The sequence below is a fragment of the Trachurus japonicus genome, chromosome 3 (genome assembly GCF_045865225.1).
Source record: "Trachurus japonicus isolate A0001 chromosome 3, Traja_1.0".
Taxonomy (NCBI): Eukaryota; Metazoa; Chordata; class Actinopteri; order Carangiformes; family Carangidae; genus Trachurus; species Trachurus japonicus.
In genome coordinates, this window is record NC_140909.1 from 9,253,006 (window position 1) to 9,274,853 (window position 21,848).

General features: G+C 42.7%; 1 protein-coding gene across 2 annotated transcripts in view; it reads left to right on the forward strand.

Annotated features, from left to right (window-relative positions):
* syt7b (synaptotagmin VIIb) overlaps positions 1-21,848 on the forward strand; it is a 100,815-nt gene that overhangs the window by 77,326 nt on the left and 1,641 nt on the right. For both annotated transcript variants that reach the window (XM_085759748.1, XM_085759757.1), the window contains 5 exons: positions 12,485-12,608; positions 18,693-18,960; positions 19,710-19,879; positions 20,254-20,368; positions 20,625-20,824. In XM_085759748.1, the coding sequence (XP_085615874.1) occupies positions 12,485-12,608; positions 18,693-18,960; positions 19,710-19,879; positions 20,254-20,368; positions 20,625-20,824 (877 nt within the window). The remainder of the gene's footprint in view (positions 1-12,484; positions 12,609-18,692; positions 18,961-19,709; positions 19,880-20,253; positions 20,369-20,624; positions 20,825-21,848) is intronic.

Consider the following 21,848-nt stretch of genomic DNA (forward strand, 5'->3'; position numbering starts at 1 on the left):
ACGTCCCCGTCTGTATAATGTGGTTGACCATTACCAACCTTTAAATGAGCAACGAAAAGTGTGTGTTTGAGAGGCCTTACAGAACCTGAAGAGGAGGAAATGAGACTGGAAAATTAGGCGTATACTCTGTTTACAGACGATATTCTTTATCCCGGTTTTTCTCTGCTTGTTTGGAAAATGTGATGCTTGAATAAGCAGAATAAACAGCAGTGCCTAATGAAGTTAATTGTGCCCAAATCTACCAATTTCAAAGCAACAATCAACCGTGATTTTATATTAAAGGGGACATGTTATGGAAATATAACTTTTTGAAGGCTCTTTACATAACATAACTTTTGTAATTTGTCAGACTCCCTAGGTTGATATCCATGTGGTTTTATGAGCTGTTCCCTCGGTTGTCCAACAATGACGTAATTAGTTTTCGAATTTGCATAATACCACCCCTACCTGTGAGTACCGGCAGAGGGGGCGAGGCGGGGTGAGCGGTTGTTCATTTGCATTTAAAGGGACAGGCGCTGAAACCATAGCCGTTCTGAACGAGGCTGTTTTGAGAGGATGAAAAGAGCTGTGATGTTTGATCCTTGGGGTATTTTGACCGAAGTATGTCACAGATATGTCTTTAAGACACCTGAATGGGAACTATTTTAATTTGTGGAAAAGGGGCATAATATGTCTCCTTTAAAAGCTAAATAGCAGTGCAATGCAAAATGCATCGCTTGTTCTGCTCTTACAGCCTACAAACTTTTTGTTTTGATTCAGTTTTGCCCTTTTTTTGGTGTAAAAAGCTGTGATAAGCTCTAAATCCTTCCTGCTCAGCTCCAAACAGCCAGTAGCTGTAGCACAGAAGTGAATGTACTTGCTGGTTGGTCAGTAACACGACTCTAAATAAACACTCTGTGTCTGCAGGAGAGGTAACTGTTTGCTGGGACATTTGTCACGACGACTTGATCAGGTGATGAAGTGACGAGGTCGTGTTCGTAGTGGGGGAGGGGGGATGAGGAAAATTACTTTACAATGTTGATACAGCTGCGCAAAATCTGACCAGGAAGAAGCAAACTCAGTACATAACATTTGACAGGTGCTGCTGCTCCATCAGTGGGTGTGTACATTGCTGGTGTGGGAGGTCTCAGTGGGAATCAAAGCTGTAATCTTTCTCTCTCTGTTTGGGAACGTTGCTGCACTCGCTGAGTTGCACAACACAACACAACACAACAACAAGACGACGATACAGTATTAATCAAGCAGGAAGTTGTTGCCATCCTTTATCACGCGCGGCGGCCTGTCCGACTCTTTCAATCGTGGGAGCCATGAGCCAACAATCACAGTGAGTCAAGCCTCCTAATGACTCTCCGGGCCGGGGCCGCTGGTCCCCATGGCAGCCTCCTGAGCCGGCGGCAGCAGCAGCCCAGGAGGGAAGATGATTGGAGAGAAAAAGCGATGTAGGTCAGCACAAACGAGGCATCTTTTTAAAAAACCTGTCAGATCTAAGTCTGGGGCTCATTCACCATTTCCCTTGTTGCTGCTTGTGGCTACGAGCAGGGAGCTGATTTAAGAGAGCCCATGAAAGGGAAGTAAAGTAAAGGATGAGGGGGGGCGAGGGGGGAGTGGTGTTCAGGCGGCTATAGGGCGTCACGGCGAAAGCAACAGTGAGTATAGTGGAAGGAGGGGGAAGAAAAGAAAAAAAACCAGCACTCTCAAAGTCATTAAAGCAGAAGTAAGCAGAATTGTTGTGTTAATATAAGTCTTAAATAGTTATATCTTCCGACAGCAATCACTTATATAGAGTGTTTGGTCTGAAACACGGGTCTGCCAGTCACTCTGCTCTGCTGTAAGCTGAGGAGAAAACTTTCCTTGTATCCTACAACCTTTATCCAATGAGGAGAGAGAACGGCATAAAGGGGCGGTCCTCTCTGTGTGTGCAGCCAAGGGATGCGCGTGAATGTGGTGACGTAGGGACGAGGGCGGGGACTGCTAACTCCATCGGCTGACAGGAAGTTAGCCAAAACGACCGGACTTAGATCCGGTCGTTTTGGCTAATGCTGCGTTCCAGGCAGGCTTTTGAAACCGTAAATTACAGCTTCAAGTCACGACTTACGACTTTGTAGCGTTCCAGGCAACCCACTCGTGTTTTTCCGACCTGTTTTACCTGTGAAAGTCACTATAACAGCCACTCGTAACTTCCGACCCGTGAAGTCGTACCAGAACGAACTGGTACGACTTCACAGGTCGGAAAAACACGAGTTACGGGTTGCCTTGAACGCACCATAACGTCTTGTCAGCCGATGGAGTTAGCAGCCCCCGCCCTCGTCATGGATCTATTGGTCCTCGTCCCTGCACACACAGCCCTTCATGCCGTTCTCTCTCCTCATTGGATAAAACTTGTAGGATACGAGAAAAGTTTTCTCCTCGGCTCAGAGCAGAGCAGAGTGACTGACAGACCCGTGTTTCGGTCCAAACACTCTATGTAAGTGATTGCTGTCGGAAGATATAACTATTTAAGACTTATATTAACACAAAAATATCGCTTACTTCTGCTTTAATCAAATTTTTACCCACTTTTGTTTCTAATTTTGCAACGGGGAAATGACACCAGCGAGTTATTTCACTGCACAACTTCCCAAAAAAAAACATCAACTCCCCATGAATAAATCTCATCAACAACAAGGCAGCAGAAGTCTATTCAAAGAGCATCAAGCCAGTCGAAACACTGCAGATGGCTCCATTAGTTGTATTAGCCTGTGTGTTGAGGAGATGGGGGGTGGAGGTGGGGAGGTGGGAGTCGAGTCGGGGCGGAGGCTGAGTGATTTGTCCCTGCTGGTGGGGAGCGCTGAGTGGGCTGACACCGCAGCCCGGCCCCTCATCCATCATGGGACATGGGACCTATATTGTGTTTCATGGTCTCCTAGGGGCCAGCGTATGATCAGCAAGACCCAGATACAGTAGCTGTTCTGTTTATGAGGACACACTTCCTATCCCAGCCACGCCGCTAACCCTCATCCCTCATGTTCTCACCCGTCCATCCACTTCTCCTCTCCTCCCCTCACCCTCACCCACTCCTCCACCATTCCCCTTTTCCATCCCCTCATCAATTTCCCCTCTGCAGCCCTCATTTTCTCTCTCAATAAGACGTTGTCTGCTCATCTCCCCTTCATTCCCTCTCCACCTCTGCCTCCTCCCTCAATCGCTCCGCCACGCTTTATTTAATTGCATCTATTAAACCTCCCTTTTTTTGCCCTGTTATTATTATTACGCCAGTTTGTTTCCTCTCTCCTTTTCTCCTTTCCCATCCCGCTATCTTCTTCTTATTCACCTAATCCAGCCTCTCCTGAGGGTGTTGACGGGCATGTGACAGGATGATGTCACAGTGGCATAGATGACTGTCAGCTCGGCCAGACTCTGATAAATCAGCCTCACTGCTGAACATGAGGAAAAGGAAAGAAATTCCCCCTGCAGACAGTTTTCATGCGCTGATACAGTATATTTACTCACACACACATAGTACACACACATATACGCACATCTGCTTTCTATAACATCCCTCTATCACCATAATATACCAGGTGCAGGTGTGCAAATGTTGATTTTAGGTGTCACAGTTTTAAACTCAGCTGTTTTTTTTAAACTTGTTGTTTAACCCTCCTGTTGTCTTCCTGGGTCAAGGAAGGACAAAAGGGAAAGATGGGTGGAAAGAAGGAAGGGAAGATAGATGGAGGGAGAGAACAGATTGGGTCAATTGGGTCAAAAAGGAAGGAAGAAGTAAGGATGAAGGAAAGGAGGGGGAAAGAATTGTGGAAAGAGGGAAGCGAAAAAGGAAGAAAAGAAAGATGGAGGGAACAGATTAGTTCAAGGAAGGAAGAAGAAGGGAGGAAATAAAGATGGAGGGAGGGAACAGATTCGTTCAAGGGAGGAAAGAAGGGAGGAAAGAAATATGGAGGCAACAGATTCATTCAAAGAAGGAAGAAGAAGGAAGGAAAGAAAGATGGAGGGAGGGAGGGAATAGATTGGGTCAATTGGGTCAAAAAGGAAGGAAGAAGTAAGGACGAAGGAAAGGAAGGAAAGGGGAAAAGGATTGTGGAAAGATGGAAGCGAAAAAGGAAGAAAAGAAAGATGGAGGGAACAGATTTGTTCAAGGAAGGAAGAAGAAGGGAGGAAAGAAGGAAGAGAAATAGGAAGGAAAGAAATATGTAGGGAACGGATTAGTTCAAGGAAGGAAGAAGAAGGGAGGAAAGAAGGAAGGAAATAAAGATGGAGGGAGGGAACAGATTCGTTCAAGGGAGGAAAGAAGGAAGGAAAGAAATATGGAGGCAACAGATTCATTCAAAGAAGGAAGAAGAAGGGAGGAAAGAAGGAAGGGAAAAGGAAGGAAAGAAAGATGGAGGGAGGGAATAGATTGGGTCAATTGGGTCAAAAAGGACGGAAGAAGTAAGGACGAAGGAAAGGAAGGAAAGGGGAAAAGGATTGTGGAAAGATGGAAGGAAGAAGAAGGAAGGAAAGTAGGAAGGATGGAGGAAGGGAACAGATTGGGTCAGTTTGGCCCAGAAGGACAACAGGAGGGTTAACTATCGTGGTTTGTCGTGTGTGCAGCTTTATGTCACTGCTGCAAACATCTGGTTTCATCCGTCTGATTTAAGAGCAGGGTTAAAAGTGGACCTATACAGTAAAGCTGAAGACTGAGGTTTCATTTAAATGTTAATTAGATAAACACATTTAATGTCTCATGCTAAAAATCACCGTTGATTGTCCGTGTTAAACCGAGACCACGATCTTCCTCTAAACTAAAGCGGCTGCTCCGAGTTCCTCCGATTGTAACTATGAAATGTTTAATCAGGCTTCAGTTGTTGGAGGAAATTGGAAAACAAGTTCAATCATTTTCAGTGACGACCGTGTTGATCTCATATTTTGAGACTGAACTCTTCCTCGTTATGTTGATAAAACATGTGATGAAGGCCAAAAACATAATTTAATCACTTGTTTTCCTTTAACATGTGAACTCAAACACAATTATATTAAGATTAGCTGTATAAGGACTCTATCTATGTAATGACGAGATTTGAATGACTCATTGAAGAAATATCAGACTCTGCTAAATGTTTTTTGTACAGGTTTTTGGGGGGTTTTTTTGCTTCTGAAAGTGTGTGCGCTCAGATACTTTGCTGTCGTCGTCGTCTCTAACGAACAAACAGATGGCAGCTACATGTCGGCGCTCAACAGAAATCCCATTAGTTTTTGTCCCCGTGTCCCATGCAGCCGTGGGGAAGGAGCGATGCAGCGGCGGGACAATACGGTCGCACAAAGAGAAATAAATATGTTGTAATATGTGAAAACATGCAGGTTTAAGTGCTTTGTCGTCTATTAAATGCTCGACACGCAGTTTGCACGCATGATAGGAGGAGATAAGACGTCTCTGCTGCGTCGTCGTCGTCGTCCCCCTGGGATGTAACGACCTGCTTTGTCCAATAACACCAAAGATGGCTCCCACACTCAGTCTCAGATTGAGGCCACGGGGTCAAAAGTCAGTGTTTTGAGTTTCACCGAATCAGATCGAAGTCGTTTCTCCAGGGACGGTTCCCTGTGTGAGTGTGTGTTACTCTGTGTGTTACTCTCTGTGTGTGTGTGTGTGTGCTTCTTGGTTTTGTGATGTCGACTCACTCATAGTTCGTTTGCATGTCGCTGCCACAGAAGAAGCTCGGTGCAGAAGAGTGAGATCAGAGTTTATTTTAGTCCAGTGATCCGACTGTTTTATTAACGGGGGGAGAAGGTAACTGTTGTAGCTGCTCGCTCTGTCTCTGCCTGTTGTTTTCAGTATCATGGCTGCAGGTGATTCTCTCTCTTTCTCTCTCTCTTTCTCGTTTTTTTTGGCATTTATGAATCAGCCATTTTCAGCATGAGCTCACACACACCCAGTGGTGTATATATATTTGTGTGTATGTGTGTGTGTGTGTGTGTTTTCACAAGGTCACAAGAGGGGAGGAGGGGGGGGGGGGGCTGCAGAAGTGTAGGTATGAGGGAAGTCAAAGAGTGTGTTTCAAAGCTTTTCTAAATGTTTGGTCCCTTTTGCCCTGTGGGGTTTTTTTTATTTTTTATTTTGTTGCTATTTTCAATATAGGGCCCCGACAGGATTTTTTTTTTTTTTTTTGCTGCCCTCTTTTTTTTTTTTTTTTGAAGGCTCCTGTTACCATGGTTACTGCAACCCTGTGTAAAATACATGATGGTATAGTGAGTACAACCTTAAGTGGGAGCACACATTTCAGTAGTCATGGTTACAACAACCTCTAAAGGATGAATTATGTAACTGGTGTTGTGTGTTTCGGACCAGATAGTCACCAGCAAGGCAGAGAGGAGGGGCCAACTCACAGCTGCAGATGTTTTTTTTTCTTTTTCCTTCTTTCTGTCTGGACACAAAGTCTGAACTTGTGTGTGCAATTAAGTTAAACTTCCCTAATCATTTGCAAAAAAACACTGAGTTCATGAAATTCATATGTTTGTCTTGTGAGGATTAACGGAGCGCAGCGAGAATCTCTCCTCCTCCTCTTTCTTCTGTGTTTCTGCAACATGTTTCATCATTGTCTTGATATCAAGTCTGGCTGCAGATGTTATGCAGCACCAGCTCTCCTCTGCAGCCTGCGTGTGTGCGTGTGTGTACGTGTGAGCGTGTGAGCGAGTGGGACTGCAGGTGTGTGTATATTTGATGATGTGTAAATATGTATATTTGCACGCATGGATGAACCTCACCTCACCGCCGCGCCCAATCGCTGCGTGTCCCCGAGGCCGTTGCCGTATCAACAGTCGTGATTCGAGGACACTGTGTGCAGCGGCAGGTCTTTATTTGCCTCTCATGTCAGTGTATGTTAATCTGGCGACTCTGACAAGCAGACTCCGCCGCTCAGTTTTATACGAATCTTTTACGAAAGCAAGTCTCGTTGATAACAAGAGTGATATTTATGCTGATTTAGCTCAAACAAACGTGTCTGTTCCCACCCCAAAAATACATTCAGAAATATGCAGCATAGAGAAAGATTCAACTTGTGTTTAGGTCAGATTTTTTTGGGGATTTATTTACATTTCAGCATGAAACCCTCATCAGAGCAAAAAAAACAAAAAAAACAGCTGCACTTTTACACCTGCAAGAAGATCCACAATGCAGGAGGTAAATGTAAGACAGGCAGGAAGAGAGGAGGGGAGAAAAAGCCATAATTATCCTGCTGCTGGAGGTGGCCTAACAATAAAGTGAAACTCTGGGTGCTAATAAGCTGCACAGACAACATATGGACTCATTGGTTCTCAAAACTCAGTAGGGAAAAGTTGTTACCAGTTTCCAAATGGTCCAAGTAGGCGATCACAGTTAGACACAGTGTCATTATTCGCTTCCTCATTACTGGGAATAACTTGGGTATCATTTGGCTGATTCGCGTTTTTCTGTTTTTTTTTTTAGTTGAAGTCGGTAAAATTCATGAGCTGGCGCTGACGATGAAACGTAGCTACACGTGTTGCACAGAGACAGCAGCTGGGTAATTACCGCTGCTGTTTTTAGTTGATGATGAATTAACTGGTGATCGTCAACCTGTGGATGAGGGGTTTTTGTGTTCCTTATTGCTGTGATATAAAAAGAAAAAAACCCTCTGTGCAGCTTTTCTTTTGCTACTCCCTGACAGATGTTGTCTTCACCTGGACGACCTGCTCATTTGGATGCATTTAATCTGCTCTTTAACATCACTGTCTGACAAGTCAGCACTGAAACGTGTCTCGGGTTTGAAATCAAGGAAAAACATTTACACCGTCTGCTCTCTGTTTCTTTATTGTCCAACCTACTGGTTTCTTTTACTAACAGTCTCCTTGGGGTTATGCAACATCAAATTTATGCAAATACCAGAGAAGCAGTGTGGCTCTCTGGTTGGCTCAGTGCTTCATTAGACTTGAGCAGTGGATGTGTTTACAGACAGAAGGGGGAAATCATGCATGATATATGCAGAGCTGCATTGACTTCAACAGTTTTTAATATGGACCGTGTTAAAGCGTTGCATGTGCTCTGCATGTCTGAGGTTATTTATAGCCAAATATTCAAAGTGGCAGATCACCATTGTAAATAATGGGCAGAAAATGTATAGCTGTGGGTCTCTGTCCCTTGTGTTGATTTAATAGGGTTCAATGGGCCGTCATTGAGCCGACACCTCCCACAAGTGAACGTTTATAGACTCTCTGGGGTGAGATCCCAGTGGACAGGCTTTTATTATGTGCTCCATAGGCAAAATGGTTAGGTCTTCTAAAAAGGCATCGATGTTGCTTTACTTGAACAGTTTAGAGTCGATGAGGTCATTATACAGCTCCACATCCGAAACAGCCGCTCAACAGTCCTTATCTTAAAGGGATAGTTCAACATTTTGGCAAATTGGCCCATTGCCATAATCCCTATAGTCATAGTAGTAGGTTCGTTATCTTTAATTGTCGGTGCAAGCTATTTTTAGAACGGCGGAGCAGAGCCGCGAGCTGCTCAGAGCTACGCTATGGAGGCTCATGGGATTTCTTGGTTTCCCTCATCAAACTCATCAAATACACAATCCAACAACTCCAAAACGCTCTGGTTGACAAATTGTGACCTTCACCACACTATGAGATAATAACAGGACGTTACAAGACAGAGTTGTTTTAGAGGCAAATGCAGAGACTGCTTGCTAAAAAACTGTCCCCCGACGGGAACACGCATCAGCAGTTTTGCATGAATTTGCCTCTAAAACAACTCTGTCTCGTAACGTTCTGTTATTATCTCATAGCGTGGTGAATGTGCAGGTCACAACTTGTCCACCAGAGCGTTTTGGAGTTGTTGGATTGTGTATTTGATGAGTTTGATGAGGGAAACCAAGAAATCCCATTAGCCTCCATAGCGTAGCTCTGAGCAGCTCACGGCTCTGCTCCGCCGTTCTAAAAATAGCTTGCACCGACAATTATGACTATAGGGATTATGGCAATGGCCAATTTGCCAAAATGTTGAACTATCCCTTTAAAAGGTTTAGTATGTAGTATGTATGTGTTTCTCTGGAGGATGAACTTGGTCTAACCACTGTGAAAAGGATAATGCCTGAATTGCACTACTACGGTGGCCCTGAAGGCTCAACCCGCCGCAGCAAATAGACAAAACACAAACTCACTGATAAAACATCTTCATTGATCTGACAACACACACACGCGCTACAAACACAACACAGACGACAGTGGACGTGTTTCCAGAGCAGAGGCACTAAAATGTTGTTTCAATTTTGTGACTTTTGAAGTTAAAAACACTGGACAACAAGCGCACAATGATAATATATATTAGTTTAGATGTATTATAATGTTAGTGCATCCCATGTTTGTGTATTTTGATGTGTTGTGAGCATTTGCAGCACTTTTGCTGTCAAACCGATGGAGATGTTTTCTTTTGCATGTGTGTTTTTCATAAGCGGCGGTGTGTTGAGCTCTCGGCGTACATTACAGAGATTTTAGCTTTTGCAATTGACATTCAAATGTCAGAGGATCAGAGTTACCTTGACTGTGAAAACATAAAGATGAAAACATCTGCACACTGACTTTTTTATTTTCGTTGGCAGGAAATTGAAAATACAGGCTGGAAAATCAAGACTGAATCAAAAAATAGAGCAATAAGACTTACCGTAGATTTCAATATTGTAGCCTAGTTCATTTAATATTCAATATTCCTTTTGTTCCTGTTGTCACTGCTGATCAGCTGTTGATAGGTTAGAAACAATGTTAATAAATAATGTAAATAATGCTGCAAAAAAACAACTCAACGCGATTAACACATTTTTTTTTCCATAAATGGGCTAAAATACTGTAGGTTCAACAGTGGGTATGGTCCTTGAATACATCACCAAAGAACAGGTGGGAGGCCTGTCACTGTCGGAGCGAGACAGCCAGATGTTATATAGATATATATATATATATATATGTGTGTGTGTGTGTGTGTGTGTGTGTGTGTGTGTGTGTGTGACCGCTGCGTGTCATGTAATTATTTTTAAGGTAACACATTGTTTCCTGATGTGTGATGCGAAGCTGTTAATTGGAGATTTTTTTTAAACCTCCTCCTGCAAAAACATCCGCTCCGACCTCCTGGAGAAACGATGCGTTCATGACTCAGTCAGGAGGCGCCTCCTTTAGCTTCAGATGTGCGCTCACACATCGGGCCTCAGAGACAGAAACCATTATATTCTGAATTCAACCTGCGCTGCGATGTTGGTCCTCTGACCCGCGGATCACAGGAAATAAACGCAGGGTGACGAATCAATTCTTTTCTCATCCACGCTGTATCCTCTCTGTGTTTTTCTTGTTCGCTCTTCCTCCACTTCTGCTTGTCTCTTTGCTCCACAACCCCTGTCCATCTCTCACCGCTGCATCTTCAGCATCTTCCCTCTATTTTCTTCGCCCATGTTACGTGTCAGTTTGTTTCCTCCCTCTGCTTTAGAGGCACCTGACTCTTTAACGCTTTTGTTTCTAGGGCTTTTTTTCCCTTCTTCTTTCATTTATCTCATCTCCTTTCGCTCCTTCATTTCTCTTTCAGCTAATGGTTTTGTGTGCTTGTGTTGTTGTGTGTTTTCCTGGCGATGTCTCAATCTCACATTCATTTGAGTCAGTAACCTCACTTTGTTCGTTCTTATTAATCCCCCAAGTCTTAACAAAGACAAATCCTCTCCTTCACTTTCTCTCAGCCTCTGTGCACAGATAAGTTTTCAAATTATCTTTTCCTTCTCGGATCATCTTTTTTTTTTTTTTCCCACAATGCCATCTTTCTAATCTCACTCCTGCTCTTACCTCTTGTGTTTTACAGCTCACCTGATCACTCCCTCACTATTTCCGTCTGTCTGACTCTCGCTATGTTTCTCTCTCACAGCGATATGTGCTCATTAGTCTTAGTTGTCAATATGCCTGGTCTGGTATTAGATCTGTTTTATTTTCCTGGTTACATAAGAGAGGTCTGTAGCTTTTTTTTTCTTGTTCTAATTTTAGTTTTTTCTCTTTCTCTATCTTTTTTCTCATCAGTCAGCTCCTTTTTTTATGTTTTGTGTTTGTTTCATTGTATATTTTGTATGTGGACAATCCTCAGTGTTCAAAGGTTGTGTGTTAATATCTTTCTTGCTCTTAATTGCTGTAATTATGAATAACTAATTGTTTATTGATTTACTTTTACCTTTAATTTATTTTTATTGCAGTCCACATTAGTGCGGTCCACCACAGCTACTGCAGCTAAAGAGTCAGATATCACACGGCCAAAAGTATACGGACATGTGAAAAGTGATGAACGATAGCTAGATAGATAGATAGATAGATAGATAGATAGATAGATAGATAGATAGATAGATAGATAGATTACGGTATATATTGAGAGAGATGAAGCCTGCGAAAGAAAGAAAGAAAGAAAGAAAGAGTTGTTATATAGTGAAAACCACAGGAGGGATTGTTAAATACTGCTATTACTACTACTAAGATAGATAGATAGATAGATAGATAGATAGATAGATAGATAGATAGATAGATAGATAGATAGATAGATAGATAGATAGATAGATAGATAGATAGATAGATACTTTATTGGAAAACCACATACACATAAAAACACCATAGAGAGCGCACAATAAGAATAAAAAAGAGCACAATAGATCATAAAAATTGTAGCTATATGAATATTTATGTGATAATTGACCTTTTCTCCTAAAGATTTCTTACCAAGAATAAGATGAAAAGTTTGTAGCTACTGGTATGATAAATATGAAGCTCCATTCAGGATAAAGACTGGAAACAGTGGGGGAAAATAGCAGTTGCCAGGCAACCAGCACAGACTCAGGAGTCAGAAGAAGAAACCCCAATTTTATACTTTGAATATATAATTGATTATTGAACGTTAGAGAGCTGGTGGTGGTAGTCGTACTCCATCACCCCGGCTAGCTGTGTGCTAAGCTAAGCAGCTGCTGCCTCCAGCTACACATTCAACATGTCAGACGTCTCATTTGTCTCTGGGCAAGAAATCAAAGTGTGAGTTTTATTATGCAGCTAAATGTTTACATTGATCCGTCACAGAGCTGAGACACAGTTTAGGAAGTTTTTCTGTGTCAGACTTGAGAAAAAATAAATAAATAAATAAATTAAACTTTTCCTTATGGATGCTTTGTTCACAGGGGAGTTGCCTGAAACAGGAAACAGTCCTCCCTGAATTATTGCCACAAACTTTTTTCTTTTTTTTTCTCACCAGTGTCTAAAATATAATTGTAGCTGCAGTATGAAAATTGAAGAGCTCGGTCCAAACCACGAAAAACAGCCTCAGGCTAAAAGCAGAGAAAAGAAAATGGGCAGATACTTTTGTCCTTTTCATGTGCACCAGAGCTGAGTATGAGCATGTTTATTAATCCGTCCATGTGTGTGTGTCTGTGTGTGTCTGTGTGTGTGTGTGTGTGTGTGTGTGTGTGTGTGTGTGTGTGTGTGTTTTCATGCATTTTAACAGGACCCCCGGTAACAAACCAGGCAGCAGCCCCAGAGGTCAGACCCCGGACGAAACCGGACGCCGCCAGGACGCCAACTCCTCTGTCTCCGACTTGGCCAACTCAGTCACCAGCGACATGCTCATGGTAACGACACACAATCAACACGGCCCCCACGAGACACATTTTTATTGATACACCACTGACTCATCCGTGGTGTTTTCTGCGTTGCTGAACTCATCTATATAAAGAGTAGGAGGACCGCTGTCAGCAAAGCCTTTTAAATCATAATGGATGAGACGACTGAGAGGCTTGAATTGTGCTTCCACATCATCTTTCCTGATCTGAGATGAATGCTACATGCAAGAGAAGAGACAGAGAAGTGGAAGATGAGCCGGGGGAAGAATTTTAACGTGGAAAAAAACCTCCAACGAGGAGTTAGCACAAGCTTCTTTCTTTGTAATTAATTACTATTTTTAAACCCTGGTTATATTGGCTTAAATAAAACTTAGACAAAAAAAATAGCAGACGCTGTAAATTTAATTTAAAGTAGGTGTATGCAGGTGTATTTCTCTCCTGATACTCTCATCACCTCCTCCTCTGTGTGTGTTTGTGCTATATTTGGTGTTGATTTAACTAAGATTTATATTCATATCTCAAAGAGCAGAGTTTTCTCCAACAAACCTGTTTCACCTTTTTTCTTTAAATGCTAATTCCCTCGCAGAGTCTCCGACTGAGCAGCAGGTGTAGGAAGCTGAAACTAGAAACCTGATTATGAGCAGTTTGAAGACATCCCAACCATGTTGTCGGGGCGAATTAAAGCTTAATCTGCAGAGGAGGAGTTTGTTGTGTGTTGTGGTGGTCATGAGCTCCAAAGTCCAGCGGGTGCGTGTGTGGACCATGCGTGGTGATGTTTGATTGTCATGAAAATTGACATATCAAACGATGCTTGCCAGTATTGATCGATAGGTTACAGATACAGGTAATAGGCATTTAAGAGAGTAAACTGGCCCTTTGCCATAATCCCTATAGTTTCGTTAGGAGTTGTTTTTGAGGTAAATTCATGCAAAACCACTGATGTGCGTTCCCGTCTGGGGCAATTTTTCAGCAAACAGTCTCTGTATTTACCTCTAAAACAACTCTGTCTTGTAACGTTGTGTTATTATCTCATAGCGTGGTGAATGTGCAGGTCACAACTTGTCCACCAGAGTTGTTGAATTGTGTATTTGATGAGGGAAACCAAGAAATCCCATGAGCCTCCGTAGCGTAGCTCTGAGCAGCTCACGGCTCTTCTCTGCCATTCTAAAAACACCTTGCACCGTCAATTAAAGGTAACAAACCTACTGCTATGACTATAGGGATTATGGCAATGGGCCAATTTGCCAAAATGTTGAACTATGCCTTTATAGCTGTTGATGATGAAACCCAGGAAACAGTCGGGCAATATAAGTTGCACCTATCAATTGTAAGACAGAAGAATGAAATTCATTATGCACATTTTTTATGATCCTGAGAAATAACTTCTCATGTCTCTAACTATTCTTTGGTGTTGAGGAGGGGAAACATTTTTATGTACTAATGCCGTTTCATGGAGCTTATTACAAAACTGATTTATGTTTGTATAACCATACTTTCAATTGATCATTTATTGCATATTACTTTGTTTACCTAATATATATGGAAATTGATATAGGTAAACAAGTGTTACTTACTACCAGGGCCTGAAGTTAATTATTTTGGCCACCTGCCACAGTGGCTTTTTACGAGCCAAATTTTTGTGTGTGCCTAAAATAAAGGTGAACAACACAGAAAATGCATAAGCATGGTTCTTGAACTTGTTCAGAATACACATTGAAGTTCTGCCGAGTTATTAACCAACTTAATCTCACTATATAATGACTTAAAAGTGTATCTGACCTGGTAGGCATTTATAGAAAATAACAGAAATAGAAACAGCCAATCATCTCACTGAAAGTCTCCTCTCATTTATTTAGTTAAGATTGAACACTATTCATTAGTCATTGTTTGCCAGTGAAGTGAGTTGTTTCACTTATTTATAGCTGAGGTCATTTAACCAAGTTCGACATTATGTTGGATTTTTAGATATTAGACTTCTACCCATCACACCTACAATAATAACACTATATTCACCAAAGTAATTGCTAATAAAAAAGTGTATTGAGGTGATAAATTCATTAAGACAAACACTTAATCCAGCCAAAGGTATCTGGAGGAAAAATGTGTGCGCTATAAATTACTTCCAAGACTATCTGCTGTAAACATTCGTCATTATTTGCTGAGCTCCTGCCGTAAGTTTCCTCTTTGCTTTCACAATTGATAGAAAGGACGTCCAAAGCTACAAAAACAAGTCCCAGGTTGTGATAAAACCCTTTAAAAGTATTTTGTCTGAGTTGTTTACATGCATTTTGTCTGACACCTACAGCGTATAACACACTGTGTTGGTTCTGCAGGAGACGCTGAGAAAAGAAAAAGCCTACACACTTCAGTTTGGAAAGTCCTGTGAGAAATGTTTCCTCCTCCCCAAGTCTTTCATCACTCAAAAAGAGCCGTCCTCATCCCACTTAGCTCACCCACCTGTAGAGCATCGCAGCCAGTTGCCATACAGTATCTGGGCGAGCAGAAACATACAGTAATCATCACCCTGAAGTGAGGCACTGGGAGGGGAGGGGACATGCATGCGCCTTATTCAGCGAGGTTCGGTAATTAGCTGTGAAAGAACACACAGTGCTGTGGGTGCTGAGAGAATATGGCAGAGATGGGTATGAGCAGTGTGTAATTATGTGGGTCTCATGGCGTGTCTGAGGAATTCACAGTGGTGGTGCTTAATGATAATACTCATTCTGGGCAGTTTTGCCAAAGGCGTCTATATATTACACAACCCTCCTTTCATGCTGAAAATACCCATCCAGCACTTTTGAGCCACTTGTGTTCCTGTAGGAAAAAGCAATGACAGCTTACAGAAACTTTATCTACACACTGTATGAAGGGAAATGATGCGATGAAAATGACTCTGAACACCATATATATATAATAGGAGGATACATATACAGTATATTCTACCCTGTCAAGCTGCTCAGGTGATAAGGGTATGGGGAGGGGGACTGGGGTCTTATCAGTATGCACCCTGACACTGCTTTCATTTGTGTGATGCTCAACAGAGCCATGGGTAGTGTGGTGTGTCTGCCTCACACATTCACTGAGGTTTATATGCGCTTTATTATTATTATTATTATTATTATTATTATTATTGTTTCTTACCAGTGAGTTTTAGAAAATTGGTCACAGATGTGTTTTAATTTTCATAGAAAAACAATACCAAATGATTTTCTAAACAAGAGTAAAAAAAAACAACAAAAAAAGCTGTGGATTGATAGACATTGTGCCTGAGAACATTTTACAGTGTAGCAGCAGAGTTGTGTGTGTGTGTGTGTGGGGGGGGTATTTACTACTTACTTATTATGGGAACATGTCATGCACGTGCAACATGTGGCTCATTTTTGAGTTGTTAACCGTTGTTAACAGTTGTTGCACAGCGCTGGAGGTGAACGGCGCAGACGAATCAGCTGCGTCAGACTGTAATTGGATAAGTGACACATGACAACGGACTTATTGAGAGTGTTTTAAAAAAAAATCTTTAAACAAATAAGTAAAATCTTGGTTTATTTCTTTTTTTTTTCATTTCATACACAGGGCAACACATGGACAAGAAATCATGCCCAAATGGGCTCTAGTATGCACAGCTCCACTATTCTTTTATTTCCTGTCTCACATTATTGGACAAACTGATTAATCCAGGTGTGTCTGAGTAGTCACAATGGTCAGACGCACCTGGATTATAGTTTGTCCAATAATGTAAGACAGGAAATAAAAGAGCTGCCTTAAGTTCAGGGAGTAGTGGAGCTGTGCATAGAGCCCATGACAACCAACTTTTTATTTGCTCTCGTGAGGACGAGAGAGAGAAGTTGCCAGATATTGAGAGGCCAGTAAATAAACCATCACAGAGAGATGAATAAAAACATAAAGCTCATATAAACCTCTGTAAATACGGGGCTGTCTTATGATCCCTCCAGCACCAGATTTATCTTTTCAATTGTTGCTCACATCTGGCCATGTTTTATGCGCTAACAGAATTTGCATCTCCTGCACACAGGTTGTTTGGGTTCCTGAGAAAAAAAGAAATGAGAGTGGAGGATTTCAGAAGTGGATGAGAAGAGAGGACTCTAGGATTTTAAAAAAAAGAAAAGAAAAGAAAAGAAAAAAAGACAGGAGCGCCCAAATGCAGAAAATTGGGAAAAGCAATTTAGGCCAGCTGTTGGGCGGAGGGCTGCATAATGAGTGATCACACTCAGCATGGAGAATGAGGTTGAGCAGCACCATCAGAAATGTGTGGGAGAATATGGGATTGGATATTAAATTTCTGGAACCGCTCCTTGAGTAATGCCTCCAGCTCTTTCCCCCATCAGATAGCACTTTTTAACTGGATTTCTGTCCCTCCTCCCAAGCCACGGCCTCATCAGTCAGAGGGTCCGTCTGCCAACAGATAATCTGCCTCTCATCTCCACACACAGCCACGGACGCTGTGTGTCCCCGCTGCACGGCGGACAGCAGCCCTGAGACGAAGCGTTAAGCCGGTTTTGCCTGTGAGGAGGATCTGTGTGTGTTTTTTATGTGGAGGTGTAGAATTAGTGCCCCTTGTGGTTTGGAGTCCAAGTTCCCCCCCTTTAGTGAGATATGTGATATCACCTGTCAGCTCGCCTCAAAGTGTTTTATCTGTGTGTGAACACGCTGTGAACGTGGCCGAGCTTGACCCTGTGGTCTCGTGGCAGCGGTGCTCTTCTCATGGGACTGCACCGTGGATACGTTTAGACACTTCGTTGCAGATTACGTGTGTAGACCTGAAATATCTGGTGTTGAGGGTGTTTTTTTTTGTCGTGATGATTTTTCGTGGTTGATTCAACTTTCATGGTGGAAACTCAAGCTTAAAGTTCACTTATACCTACGGTGGCCCTGAGAGCTCAACTCACAGCAACTCAAGAGAGCACATGCAAAGACACAAACGCACTACAAATTCAGAAAACTATTTCATGAATTTGCATGTTTCATGTTTGCAATGCATGCTTTTCAAAATCCATATCACTTGCAAATACACAAACGTGCTGCAAAAAACTCGGACTAACGCTAAACCAGCAGCATATATGTACCATAATATCTAAATTACGTGGCATTGGCATCATAATCTAAACACAACTAGCAGGCAGCCATTTTCATAACTTCTGAAGTCAAGACAAAAGTGCACCGCACAGTCTGTCACTTTTTTGTGTACCAGGAAACACTTCCTTTATGTGATGAGTTTTTGTAAACACATGCTTTGACAAATTGGTGAAGTTGTTTGCTGAATTTGTAGCACCTTTGTGTCTTTGCATGTGTGTTACTGTGGTGTTGTGTGTTAAACTCTCAGGGCCACCGTACTTAGTGTATCTGTTATTTTCGAATCTTGTTCTTACAGTCACTCGAACTTTCCACGTCTCTGTGGAGCTTTTCTCGTTCCCTCGTTTGCTGTAGTAGGAGACCAGACCTTCAGTCATTTAACCAGCAGTGAGCCGTTAATTGAGATTTCAGACGCTTATGAATCATCATCACTCTGAGTCTACTACACACACACATTTACACACAGACAGATGTGTTGTTACACAACAGTGATTTATCGCATCAACACGCAACACGTTTCAACGTGGGATTGTAGTTTGATGTCAGACAGTAATTACAGTGCACTGTGTAGTAAATAGAAAGCGATCTTTGGCTCGGCCCTGGACGTTATGTTCGCTCACTGAACTATTACACTAAGTCGACACGGAGCTGCTAAGAATCAGATGTTCAAATTTAAACGTCTACACCTTAATAAAACAGAGGAAACTCTGTCTGCTGATTTCAAATAGTTTTGTCAAGAACTTTGTGGTGATTTTTATTGTTTTGTGTTGGTTTTTCACAATGAAATGAAATAATCAATGCAAACTAATTTCAAATGAATATGAAATATATCAGCCTTGAAGTGTGAGAGGAGGAGAACCTGCAATACTCTTTATGTACCAAATGAACAACAACAAAATATTGAATCTCACTGCAAAATAAACCAAAACTAATGAGAAACTCAACATCATGTGCTTTTATAACAATATAGCTAAAACATTTCAACCCCTGTGTGTCTCTTAGTTGTCTCCAGGTTCGGAGGAGGACGACCACGAGGGTCCAGTGTGCGAGAAGCTGGGTCGTATTCAGTTCAGTGTTGGATACAGTTTTCAGGACTCCACCCTCACCGTCAAAATACTCAAAGGCCAGGATTTGCCTGCGAAGGACTTCTCCGGCACCTCCGACCCGTTTGTCAAACTCTACCTGCTGCCGGACAAGAAGCACAAACTGGAGACCAAAGTGAAGAGGAAGAATCTAAACCCCCACTGGAACGAGACCTTCCTGTTTGAAGGTTCGGCTTTGTTACAGTCCACAAAACACACATTTAAAGGGATAGTTAAACATTTTGGCAAATTGGCCCATTGCCATAATCCCTATAGTCATAGCAGTAGGTTTGTTACCTTTAATTGTCAGTGTAAGCTGTTTTTAGAACGGCGGAGCAGAGCTGCGAGCTGCTCAGAGCTACGCTATGGAGGCTCATGGGATTTCTTGGTTTCCCTCATCAAACTCATCAAATACACAATACAACAACTGCAAAACGCTCTGGTGGACAAGTTGTGACCTGCACATTCACCACGCTATGAGATAATAACAGAACGTTACGAGACAGAGTTGTTTTAGAGGTAAATGCAGAGACTGCTTGCTGAAAAACTGCCCCTGAAGGCAACATGCATCAGCGGTTTTGCATGAATTTGCCTCTAAAACAACTCTGTCTCGTAACGTTCTGTTATTATCTCATAGCGTGGTGAATGTGCAGGTCACAACTTGTCCACCAGAGCGTTTTGCAGTTGTTGTATGAGGGAAACCAAGAAATCCCATTAGCCTCTGTAGCGTAGCTCTGAGCAGCTCACAGCTCTGCTCCGCCACTCTAAAAATAGCTTGCACTGACATATAAAGATAACAAACCTACTGCTAAGACTATAGGGATTATGGCAATGGGCCAATTTGCCAACATATTGAACTATCCCTTTAAGTAAGTAGCAGTTTCTTTTCTTTGTGCATCACTGTGACTTTCTGGGCCTGTGCTCCTTTTCCTCCCAGGGTTTCCCTATGAGAAGGTGGTCCAGAGGACTCTGTACCTGCAGGTCCTCGACTACGACCGCTTCAGCAGGAACGACCCCATCGGAGAGGTGTCCATCCCCCTCAACAAGCTGGACCTGGCCAACATGCAGACTTTCTGGAAGGAGCTGAAACCATGTAGCGATGGCAGTGTGAGTGAAAAGGGAAAGGGAAAGGGAGGTGGAGGGAAGAAGAGAGGAGCAGGGAGGAGATGGAGGAGGAGGGGAAAGAGGCGATGGGACAGAATGTAACGGCGGTGTGGTGATGTCATTCCTGGCTGCCGTGACGCTCCCGGGGGAAAAGTGGCAGCGTGCTTCTGGTGGGAGAAGAGATAGAAGAGAGAGAGAGGGGGGGGGTATGGAGATCCTGACAGGTAGACGGAGAGAGAGACCACAGGCAGCCAGAGGAGGAGACAGAAACACACAGCGAGCAAGAGAAGGGAAAACAGTGTGAAAACGGGATGAAAAAGTAAATAATTCACTGTTGCGTTGTGTTGTGTTCTGGTTGTGTGTCTGGTTTCCTCCAGGGGAGTCGAGGGGATCTGCTGGTGTCTCTGTGCTACAACCCCACAGCCAACACCATCACTGTGAGCATCATCAAAGCCCGCAACCTCAAAGCCATGGACATCGGAGGCACTTCTGGTATATAGATGCTCCTTCATCTCCTGTGTCCTTTTGCCTGTGTCGCCCTTCTGCACCATCATCATCATCGCTGCTCCTAAATAAAATAAAAACCAGAGCAGAGAAATTCACCTCTAGAAAACGACATGAATAATAATAGCACACAAACGCATAACATAACGTTGCATTATATAGTAAAAAAGGGGGGCGGGTGAGGGGGGGGATTGTATTGTAAACAGCATAGTAACAAGTGTTTTTTTTTTTCTCTCTTCAACAGACCCTTATGTAAAAGTGTGGTTGATGCACAAGGACAAGCGCGTGGAGAAGAAGAAGACGGTGGTAATGAAGCGCTGTCTGAACCCGGTTTTCAACGAGTCCTTCCCCTTTGACGTGCCTGCCCACGTGCTGAGGGAGACCACCATAATTATCACCGTCATGGACAAGGACAGACTCAGTCGCAATGATGTCATTGGAAAGGTAACCTCCTACCTCCTCCTCATCTTTTTCTTCTCCTCCTCCTCCTTCTTTCTTTCTTTCTACCTCTCCTCCTCCTCCTCTTCCTCCTCCTCCTTATTCTCCTCCTCTGTGTTTTTCTCTGACTCTGTGACAGACCATCAGCAGCTGGTTACTCAGACTCAGTCTCTATCGCCCCCTGCTGGGACACACAGACCAAGGGGCTGTGGTCAAAAAGTAAAGACACACAAAAAAAAAAATCAATCTCTTTTCCAAACCACTTTTTCCTGACCTCAGAGGAAAATGTCATAAGGTCGAGGAAAAGACGACCACGGTGGTGCAGAGAAAAAAAACCCGACCGCACCTCCACTGGGGCGCAGGATTTATTCGACAAATATTCTTCTACCGGCCTCAAAAATCAACAAGATTGAAATGTTGAAATAAGAGCATGAAAGGAATGAGCAAGTAGAGAAAGTGGACGACTCTGAATGAAAATAAGGGACTGAGCAAGGTCATCAGGAGAAATGAGATTCAGACATGAGTTTATAGAGTTCCCTGTATCTGATATTTCTTTTCCAAAGGATGCAGACATGTGATTACTGTAATAAAGAAGCTATTAAGACCAGCTGCTGTTGGCCACGCCCCCACGGGAAGTTTATATCATTTCCTACCGATGGTGCAGCTTGTAAAGAGGCCCAACACTTGAACGTGCTGCTGCTGAGAAATAAACTGTCGCCTTGTTGAATGAAGAGGTTTTTGATAAAGACGACAACCTTGATGTACAAAGCCGTTACACTTCTAATTATTCCTCTGGATGTTTGCGGGAATAAAACAGTGTAACTCGATGCTAATGATGAAGAACAGAGGAACAAGTTCTCAGAGTTATTTTATCCTTCACACACAGACACTCAGAGCTGTGAATGGTGACTTGTAGACGTCTTTTTGTGACTTTCTACCGACTACAAAGGCCGTGGCTACGCTAGCTTAACATTTAATTTGTATTAATCCATTTGAAGTGTATCTGCTTAACACTGTCTCTGCTTCAGCT